The sequence below is a fragment of the Aphis gossypii genome, unplaced genomic scaffold (genome assembly GCF_020184175.1).
Source record: "Aphis gossypii isolate Hap1 unplaced genomic scaffold, ASM2018417v2 Contig00461, whole genome shotgun sequence".
Classification (NCBI taxonomy): Eukaryota; Metazoa; Arthropoda; class Insecta; order Hemiptera; family Aphididae; genus Aphis; species Aphis gossypii.
Genome location: NW_026083118.1, coordinates 54,691 through 66,429, shown reverse-complemented (window position 1 = coordinate 66,429; position 11,739 = coordinate 54,691). Strand labels below are relative to the sequence as shown.

At 29.9% G+C, this 11,739-nt stretch overlaps 1 protein-coding gene across 1 annotated transcript; it reads right to left on the bottom strand.

Moving 5' to 3' along the window:
- Positions 1–297: 297 nt before the first annotated feature.
- On the bottom strand, positions 298–1,042 carry LOC126554310 (uncharacterized). The gene is made up of 3 exons (XM_050209392.1): positions 1,012–1,042; positions 643–927; positions 298–584 (listed from the first exon to the last, which is right to left on the bottom strand). The coding sequence occupies exons 1-3, from the start codon at positions 1,040–1,042 to the stop codon at positions 298–300; spliced, it is 603 nt and encodes a 200-aa protein (XP_050065349.1).
- Between the last annotated feature and the right edge of the window lie 10,697 nt (positions 1,043–11,739).

Sequence of the window (11,739 nt, the reverse complement as noted above, 5' to 3'; positions counted from 1 at the left end):
ATTCTTTTTTGCGACCATAGGGAATTTTAGCGTACAGAAATTATTTCTGTAAGGTATATCGTAATATTTGCAACAAAAACATTTTTTTATATTTCTTATTTTTCATCCACCTGAAACATATACATGTACATAATATTTCAAAATATACAAATGAAGTGTATCTATCTTTGTATTTACTTATTTACCTATGTAATATGTTGTTCATTTATATTTTTAAATTATTAAAAAGGTCATGTATCAAAATAATTTATTTTTGAAATTTTAAAAAAGAAAATTATAACTATTTATATCATAGGTTTATTCATTTTCGTTTATTTCCATTTCTGAAAACGACGAATTTAATGCATTTGTACTTTTATCTGAGTTCTCAGGAAACATAAATAAGTGTTGTAAATCATCACTGGATGTAAGTCGGTATTTATTCGGCAGTTCTCTAATGGACGATATGTATGGATCTGATGAGACGAGTAGCATGTGTATTAAATCTTTATTGGTATTTAATCTACTATTTTTTCTTGTATGATTTTGGCTTATTCGTTTGTAATCTTTATTTCTAGCTTCTTGGGTTTCTTCAGAAAGTTGTTCTACAAAAATTAAATACATAAAAATATTATTTTAGTATATTTAAAAAAAAATTTTTACCAATAGGCAAAATGGCGAATTTTATAACATCAGCTCCATGAATAAGTATTTTGTGTACACTTGCCGGCATATAGTACCAAGGATAAAGATGTACAAACAATGTAGCTGTGGCCAAAGCATATTCATCAAATGTAATTTTATTAATTTCACGTCCACTAGCAATTACAGATAATATGTTTCCAAAACGTTTGAGTAATGTAAAATCAATTCCAGTTATTTCTGCGCTCTTTTCTGGGTTTTTAAAAAATCTTCTTACCGTGTTACCATCGTTTGTATTTCCTTTTCCTGAAAATATATATTTGTAAGAGTAAATACATCTGCGGTCTACATAGTTCATAGTTAACCAAATTAATATTAGTTCATTTTTACCTTGTAGCACAACATCAACCAATAAACCCATTTCTGTGCGAAAACGTTCTTGAATGTTTTTTTTTTCGTCGTGCAGAACTTAGCATTTGTACTGGTGTCCTAACCTAAAATATAATTTTTAATGTTTAGTGTAATTATTGATTAAATACAGTTTGCATATTATAAAAATCTTACATACTTGCCAAGTCTTGCATTCCAAACGATAAGAAACGTGTAACAAGCATTCAAAGAATCGTATCCATGCATGAAGTGTGGACAGTCCAAATTTAAACGATTCGTGGCTAATTAATCTATTTTTTACCTGTTCAATAATATTCATGTCTTTTGGAGATGAACCACGAATGTAACATTTTTGACTTGAGGTGTCTGTCATTGAGTTATATACCTTTATGATAATATCACAAGTAAATAATAATTTAAAATAAATATTATCTATTTTAGAAATATATATAATATTATATAACTCATTTACCTTTCCGTCAACCATTGTAAATACTAAAGTACGCTTAAATATTATTTCTTTACCATTAAATAGTATGTGTGAAGCCAACAAATTTTGTATTTGGTTTTCAATAGCATTTATTTCGTGTAATGAAGTAACCTTCGTTTCTTTTTGAAATTTAAACTTGATTGGTCTACAAAAACGTGTAGAAGAAGTTCTTCTATTTTTCCATATTATATGTTTTTCATGGGTTTCATTAAAAGAGTGCAACTGGAGAGGAACAATCAAAAAAAGAAATAAATCACTGTCAGAGCATTCGTTTGAATCACGATACTGTTGTTTATATAGTGGATTTTCTTTCAGGTCGTGGATTAAGCATATTTGAAACCTTGTGGCATCGTGCCAAAGAAAAAAGAAGATCTCATGAAATTATGTACCAAAAACCATATTCCTCCATCATTTCACTCGTTCTACAGTAATTTGTAATTTTTATTAATTTTAACTTTATTAAGGAAGACTGATAAATTAGTGTACGATTTAATCAAACTATCCTTTAATGAGGAGAAGTATTTATTTTTATTTTTTTATAATGTCAGTTTTTAAAATTCGAACATGGTGATTTTAAATATAATTTTAACTAAGTCAAGGTAGACTGTGATAAATAATTTTTTATAATTTAGTCTAAGTAGATTATGATGTTAAGTATATTTTGTTTTATTTTTTAGATTGTTCATCATTAAAAATCGAACATGGTAATTTTTAAATAATTTTAACCAAGTCAAAGTAGACTGTGATAAAAAGCATTATGTTTTTGTTTTTAGATTGTTTATTATTAAAATAAATTTTGTGTTGAGTATATAATAGCTTTTTTATTTTTATAGTTTATACCTAACTCATTGCCTACTTTTGCATTTTATTTTAATAGGCTACTACAAAAATAATATAATACAGAATAATAAAACCTAAAATAATTGTTAGTCGTAAATGAGGATTATCAAAATGGCACAAAACTGAATATGTAGGGGAAATTAGTGATAGAACGGCACAATTCAATGGTCTCTATACGAAAAGGCACTACTCAAAACGGAAGGTATTACAATGTAGAATACAAACGCCATAACTTATTTTGCACTTAATTAGGAATTCAGGAATTAATTAAATCTCTATAAATATAATCTACAGTAAATGATAACTATTAAAAAAAAAATTGTCGAATTATCTCAAATTTTATATTTTTTCAGAAATAATTGAAAATTCTCAAAATCATTAATCGCATTTTCCCAATAATGACATGTTTTGAGTTATGCCATTATTATTCCAGGAGTGCGATATGACAATAAGATAAATCATAATAAATGACACTTGAAATTTAAAATTATACCTGTTAAGTAATATTGTTGTACTGTAAAAAATATTATTTTTTTTAGTATAAGACTTGGATAATATGAAAATCAAATGTGAATTTAACTAAAAAAGTTTTATTTAAGCATGAATACTTTAGATTGTATGTATATTTGTATACAATTATTAAATACTAAATTGTTATAACTTATAAGATATAAGATATAAATATATAATAGTAAAGTACCTATTGAGATACTATGTCTTATGCTTATATTGACCCAGGGAGTAGATCAACAAATAATAATTTAAGATACTGTTAACCTGAAATAAGTATACCATATTAAATTCGTTACCAAATTTGTATGATGTCCTAATATAATCATAATTAAATAACACTTAATATAAAAGTAAAACAACAATAAAATTTCAACTTTTATAACAGTGATAACAGTGGTCTATGTGTTGATGCTCTGCAATTCTTTTCTGTGCTCGCTTTACTTGGTTTCTTTATTTAGCTTGTGCGTGCGTTTTTGCTTAATTTTGTTTTTAACCGTTGTTTAAAAGTCGTTGCGCCCTTCTTTCTACTCGCTTTTTACCACTTTTAAGTACTTCATTTCTTCGTAAGAGGCGTCTACTATTCTGGTAAATATCACTTTATCTGTTATCAACTCTCAGTTATCAATTCTCATGAATAACAGGTGAACTAGTCACCGCCAATTATCAATAAACTAGAGACTTAAATGATCGGGCACAACACTTCTTAGTTTACATCTCTAATAAACTCATCACCTCTTGTGTGTGTTTAGTTGAAGTTTTGCTAAATTAAGGGGTAACTTCCAGTCTTCTTAATGGTTCGCCCAAACTGTGATATTTGCTGACAACCTCTTCTGCGTGATCAACCTTCTGTTAGCTGCCATATTTGCAAAAATCTCTTTCATTCCAACTGCACCACAACCCCGCTTGCCCAAGGATGCGCCGAAGCTGATCGTCAGTCACCATGGACTTGTACTCCCTGCAAAACTACATCGTCTAATGACAATTTAATTATCATTCTTAATGAACTAAAATCTATTAAATCCCAACAATCCAAGCCTGATGAAGTCTTGGTCAGTATTTCATCTTCTATTTCCGATTTAAATTCAAAGGTATCACAACAGGGGAAGCAATTATCATCCCTCGGCCAAGCTATTAATTCGCTCAATAAACAGCTTAATGTAGTGACGAATGATGTTAAGACACATGGCAAACGCTTTGATGATCTTGAAACCCGCATCACTGCCACAGAAAAAACTTTGTCTGAAACAGTTGCACAGTCCTCTTCGGTTAAGCCTCCAATGCCTCCATCCATTAATGACGTGGTAATTGAAATTCAACAACGAACAATATGTGCTTCCAATATAATTATACGAGGTTTACCTGAATCTCTCAAGCCCCAGTTGCCTGACAAAATTTCAGATGACAAACAACTCGTAGCTAACATTCTCGGAAAGCTTAATCCGTCCGTCCCTATTGCTTCAATCGTCAATGTATTTAGAACTGGGAAAAAAAGTGAAAATAAATCACGAAATCACGAATAATAAAGGTAGTGTTTTCTTCATGTGATGCTGTCGATACCGTGGTAAAGTCTTACAATCACCTTCGTGCCACATCTCTAGATCAGCTGCCGGAAATCCAATTTCAAGCGATCGTACATTTTCGGACCGACAATCGATTCGAGAGGTCTATCAGGAATTGCGCATCAAACAAGCCAGTGATCCTAACATCACTGTTTGTTACATCAACGGATTCCCAAGGATTGTTCCAGTAACCAATATTATTAACAACACACTCAAAAAATAGCCTCCAACCAACAATTGTGATTTTTTTTTAATTAATTATACCCGTAAGTTCAGTTGTTTTCTATCAAATGTAGCTACACATCAATGTAATCTTTGTACTAAGTCTAGATTAACTTTACAACATTTTATATGCAATTATTCTTTATTTATTTCTAAGTTTTCAACTACCCCTTACACACCCGATCAACCAACTAATATTGGTAATATTGGTAATATTGGTACAAAAATGATTGCGTGTTAAACAATAATAGACCCAACATGCATGTCGGTACTTCAGTAAAAAACGCTCTCCCCCTTAATCATACACCTAATTATATTACACATTTTGGGTATTACAAAATTGTAGAGGTCTGAGAACAAAATTAAAAACTCTTATATGTAACACATCTATTTTTAACTATATTTTTATATGTTTATCTGAAACTTGGTTATGTGATAATATCTTTGATAATGAATTAGGTTTATATAATTACACTGTATTTAGATGTGACAGAAATGCCTTATCGAGTAGTTTTAGTAGAGGTGGTGGTGTTCTAATAGCAGTTCGTGCTGAATTCGACTCGAATATTATCTCTATTACCAACAGAAATGTTGAACATATATTTGTCAAATTTACTTACAACGACTCCAGTTATGTTGTAAGTTCAGCATACATTCCTCCTAACAGCTCTACACATATCTATGAATCTTATTTGTCCGCAGTCCAGTTAGTTATTAATGATAATCCTAATTCTTTATTCCTATTCTGCGGTGATTTTAATCTGCCTGACATCGCTTGGTCTAATGATAATCTTTTGTTAACTTATTCTTCCACCTCTGATATCAGGATCAATTGCCTTCCAGAAACGTTTGCATTCCTAAACTACTATCAACTAAATAAAGTTCTTAACACTAATGGGAAGCTCCTTGATCTTGTATTCTGCAATAATGAGATGGCTTCAGTGGAACCTGTTTTAGACACTCTTGTTCCATGCGACCCTTATCACCCTGCCCTGAGTATTAATATTTCGGTTGAGCCAGCTGTACCCTTACCTATAAATTCTCACATTTTTTATAATTTTCATCAAGCATCTTATCCTGATATAAACAAATTTTTATTATCTTTCAATTGGTATGAAACATTCCGTCTCTCGATGTTAATTCTGCCACAAACGCTTTTTATGATGCACTTCATTCCTGTATACTACAATTTGTACCTAAAGTCTCTTTTACTCCCTCAAAATTTCCAGTCTGGTTTACTAAAGACCTAAAAGTGCTGGCATTTGATAAAAAAACGTGCCCATGCTAAATACAAGTCTACATGCAACCAGAGCGATTATACATCTTTCTCTTATATTCGTGCTCGCTTCAAGTCTGAATCTAAGAAATGCTATAAAGCACACCTCTTTCGTACTGAATCAGCTCTTAAATATAATCCTCGTTCTTTCTGGGACTTAGTTAGAAAGAGCAAATCACAAAATGGTATACCTAATTTAGTCCACTTTAATGGCTCCTCTTGCATCGGCCCCGAAAAGATTTCCAATCTTTTTGCTTCACATTTTAACTCTGTTTACACATCCAATACTAGTAATACATTCGATATGCCATTTCTCCAACATGATTTGCCAAGCAACTCCAGCATTAGCATCGTAGATATTGAAGCAGGTCTGGATAAGCTAAAGAACTTAAAATCAGTTGGTCCTGACGGGCTTTCTGGCATTTACTTATACAATATTCGAAATTCCATTAGCTTTCCTCTACTGCTACTTTTCCGACGCTCACTTGATGAAGGAGTTTACCCTTCTATGTGGAAAATGAGTTGTGTTTCTCCAATACATAAATCAGGTGACAAATCCGACGTTAAGAACTATAGACCAATCTCTATATTATCCCATATAGCTAAGCTGTTCGACTCACTTGTCCTCCAGAGTATTCAACCATCTGTGAACTCTGTTCTGATTGATGAACAACATGGCTTCAGACCCGGCCGCTCCACAATAACGAACTCTATGATCTTTAACAAGTATATCTTCGAGGCCTTTGAAGAAAACCTCCAGGTAGATACGATATATACGGACTTGTCAAAGGCCATGACCGTGTAGACCACTCAGCTCTTGTCCAAGTTCTTTACAAGACAGGCTTTGGTGATCCTCTCTTGTCCTGGTTCAGGTCTTATTTATCCGACAGATTACAATGGATACCAATGAGCATAAATCATCGGTTTCTTTCGTACCGTCCGGTGTTCCACAAGGTGGCCACTTATCACCACTACTATTTGCCCTATTCTTAAATGGCTTAAAACAAATCATACCTAATTGCAAATTCCTCGTTTTTGCTGACGACCTCAAGCTGTTCATGAAAATTAAGTCTATAGATGATTGTCACTTACTTCAATTTAATTTAGACAATGTGGCTTCCTACTTATGTTCACTAGGACTTAATCTTAATGTGAAGAAGTGTCTAACTATGTCGTTCACTAGAAATCGATCTGTTATCGCCTTCCAATACAAGATTTATGATTCTTCCCTTGTATCAGTCACGAGCGTAAAAGACCTAGGTATTCTTTACAATCCTACTCTGGATTTTCGCTCACACATCGAATCTTCGTGTTATAGGGTATTAAAAGTACTAGGATTTGTGAAGCGAATAGCGTCCGAATTCAAGCTCGAATCTTCGTTGAAAGTTCTCTATTGCTCCTTAGTTAGATCTATTGTAGAATATGGCTCCGTGTTATGGGACCCACATACAACCTCTAGCTCCCTCCAACTAGAGCGTGTGCAAAGACGCTTCTTATCATTCGCTGCCTATGTACTTAAGATAGATCATGTCCCTCATGACTACTTCCCGGTGCTCACTGAACTACACCTAACTTCACTAGTTAACAGAAGAGTAACTGCTAATCTATCTTTTTTACGAAAGCTCTTGGACGGATCAATTGACGCCCCCACTCTTCTCTCCAGCATCAATTTTAAAGTACCACAGCGTTCCTTCGTTCTTCTACAACCTTCTCCATCCCAAATTGTTCTACAACTATGGCCGGAATAATCCTATACATCGTATGATGCGCATAGCAAATGAACAACCATCATTCCCTACATAAACTATTATTATTATTATTATTACTGTTATTTACTGTTCTATGATCTTTTGTATCATGAAAAATGTAATTATTAACTTTTATACATATATTTAAATATAAATGTATAACTTATTGTACACTTGTATGTAATTGGGCTCTGCCCGTAATGTTTGAAAAATAAAAATAAAAAATAAAAACTTTTAAAATATAAAATAATTTTTTAATTTGTATGCATATATTTTTTTCAGTTTCATATAGGTGATAGGTGACTCATTTAACACTTTAACTTCTATTTTAATAAATATAGCGTTTAAAAACTCATAAATTAGACCATAATAATAAATAACTTACCTTTTTTTGTCTATTTTAAAATAAAAATAAAAGCAATTTCAATATATAAGTTATCTATTTAAAATAAAATAAATAATTATATAAATGATTGTAAGCTTAAATCAATAACTATGATGTAATTTACACATCAGATGACATCGGCGATGTGTAAGCAAATAATTAATAATATAATATCAGATATCTCATGTAAAAATTATTTTCGTTATAAAAATAGCAATATGTATATTGAACGATATCAAGAACAAATAGATAAAAATAACAATTCCATTGTTTTCTCCAGCGGCCAGTACGCCTAGTATTAAAAATAGCAAACAACAACGCCTATAATATTATAAACAACATTAGAAACACCACAGCTTATGTAATATATTTGACGAACAAGATTTATTTATCACATAGACATAATAATATGGTTTATGTAAAACGTTAAATTCTTACCTACAAATTTAATATTCTTTATTTATTTTTTCATTTACCTCTAGTACGTACAACACGCTAAATTTCACAAAATTCCACATGGCAATTATTATCATGAAATTTAGAATAAATTTAATATTTATAGTGTCTCCATATCACGATTATAGATAGTATGGTTGCCCAACGAAGTATGATAAGAAACAATTTAATGGGGCCAATGGTTTCTTTTATTATCGACGATACTCTAGAAACCTCAACTAGCGCTCGTAGAGTATAAATTAAGTACTGGGTATCAGAATTGATAATATGCACATTATTTTCCCGCGAAAATGTGAAAAAGTATATTATACAGGATTAAAAATAAATACGATTTTTTCAACGTTTTTTACGTCTGTATTTATCTATGAAATTATATTTCATCAAATTTTATTGACAATTTATATAGTCGAAATGAAGTGTTGTGTCCCTAATTGTGCTGCTGGTAAAGAGAAATCAACTTTTGGTGTGCCTAAAAATGAAAACTTAAAAAAACAATGGGAAGAAAATCTTGGTATTTTTCTTTAAAACTTGGGTTTCAGGACAAGGACTTTCAAAATATTCTGTAAGTATATAATATAAATGTAAATATAAAGTTACTTAACTACTGAAATACCTAACATTGTTTGTATATATTAAATGTAAATTATAGATTTGTATGAAAATACCAAAACTACGACAAGGTGCCATTCCTTTCCCAGCAAATAAAAACTTAATATTGAATGAATCTACACATAATCAATTATCAGTAATATTATATTATTTTAGGACAAACAATTAATAAGCTTGTGATTTTTGTTATAATTTTTCTAGGTCATAAACTATAAGGACTTCAGCATAAAACATGACCATTGCTATAGTTCAGTTTCTCCAGTAAACAAAAAAATTAAAGTATATTTTATAATTTGAATGAATAATTTGGTAACATTTTTGTTAATGTGGTAATTAACAGCATATTATTTTTATTTCCAGCTTGACAATTTCAACAGTGACAATTTAGCACCCGTATTACATACCAAAACACTGTTCTGTACTGTTTTAAATGAACAAGTTAAAGTACTACTATTAAAAAAGCAATTTCATTTCAAAAACTAAGCTCTTTTTCAAAAAATTATATGAAGTTTATTGAAAAACAACTTGTATTAGTTGAAGGTAAAATAAAATACATTTTACAGTAGTAATTTTAATAAATTATATAATTTTTAATTTTTAATTCATTTTATAGATTTAACTATTATATTATATATTTATGGCAAAAAAGTAACATTATCTGACATTGGGATATTTTCTAATAATTTACTTAACTCTTTACAAGATCTGGAAAATATTATCACTAAATTTGATCAAAAAAAAATTTGTACTGGAGCAATATCTTCTAATGAGTTATCCAATATAAATTTAGTGTCTGGAAACAAACAGTATGCAGATAGCTGTGGCCAATGGCATCATATCAACTGCTTAAACATCTTACAAGACAATGAAAGGTAACTTTAATTTAAAAATACTACATTTTGTAATTATCATAAAATATTAATAAGAATATCAAATATAAGTTATAATTTATAACCAAAACTTATGTTATATAATTGGTTTAGTGATATGTGTGTATGGTGCAGACGGCTTCTGTTCTGTATTAAAAAAAAGGCAACACGACTCTCAACTGGAAAATGTACTAGAACTTTTTTTTCTCCCAACAAGAAAAAAACTCTAAATAATATTCAAAAAGTCAAAAAAATATTATCGAAGAAGTGTTGCAAGGCAAAAAAAAAAAATAAATAAATTACAGCAAAGCTTAATCAACTGTAAAAATGAAATGAAAAAAATGAATGATTCAAACCTTTCAGAAATATTAGTAAATGCAGGAATTTCTAAGTGTCAATCTGAACTCATTCAAGAAATATTTTCAGCAGCAAGATTGAAAAATGCTAAAAATAGGAAATATAATGAAAATTGGATGCTTCTATGTCTCTTATTTCAAATCAGGTTTGTAATAATAAGTACTATTTTGTAAATAACTAATAATTCTTTTTGCCATAAAGTTGGTAAGCTAAGGACATTTTTATTTAATTTTAATTAGGTCACCAAGTGGATACAGGTTTTTGAGAGACCAAAAAATATTACCTTTGCCGTGTGTTAATACTATAAGAAAAAACCTTTTAGCTGTTAAAGTTGGTTGTGGATTTGATCCTAACTTTTTTAAATTGTCAAAAAAAAATTTTGCAAAGAAGTCTGATAGCCAAAAAGTTGGAATACTTTCTTTAGACGAAATTTTTTTAAGAGAAAGCATAAATGTTAATACCAGAACTTTAACATATACTGGATTGGAAGATTTTGGAAATGAAATAAATCATAAAATTGCTAGTTCTGAAAAAGCAAACCATGGTTTAGTGCTGATGTGGCAAAGCCTGGCTGACAACTTTACTCAGCCTATAGCAGTATTTGCTTCTAAAGGTTCAGTCAAAGGTAACAATAAATTAATAAAAATAAATATTAATTGATATTATAATACATGATTTATTTTAATTTTATAGGTGCTGATCTGGCAAAATTAGTTACTAAATCTATATTAGTGTTAGAAAATATTGGTGGTAAAGTAGTTGGTTTAACAAATGATGGAGCTACAACAAATCGTACTATGTGGAAGTTACTGGGAATAAGTACTAATGAGGATGATTTTAAGAACTATTTTGAGAATCCATTTGACTCATCTAGAAAGATATTTGTATTTTCTGATCCACCTCATTTAATAAAAACAATACGTAATCGATTATTTGAGAAAAAACAATTAAGGGTATTTAAAATTTTAATTTAAATACAAGATTAAAGTACCATCTAGTATCTTTAATCATATCACAATCAAATTTATTTATATATTTCAGGTACATCCATCAAAACCATCTATTAAGTGGGATCATTATTATAAAGTGTATAAGTATGAAGAAAATTCTTTAACGAAAGTCTGTCCTAAACTAACTAAACACCATTTTGAATTAAATAACTTATTAAAAATGAAAGTTAAATATGCTGTTCAGGTAAGTACCTGAATGTACTATTCATACCTACTAGTACCTACAGAACAAATATTGCTTAATATTAAATTTATGTTTTCTTAAATTAAATAATAATTGTTAATTTATATTAAAAGAACATACAAATAAAACATTTGTGACATTGTGTGTAAGAGTAGGTATCTACTAAATAATAATTTTTATGATCACTTATAATATTTTTGGGATAAAATA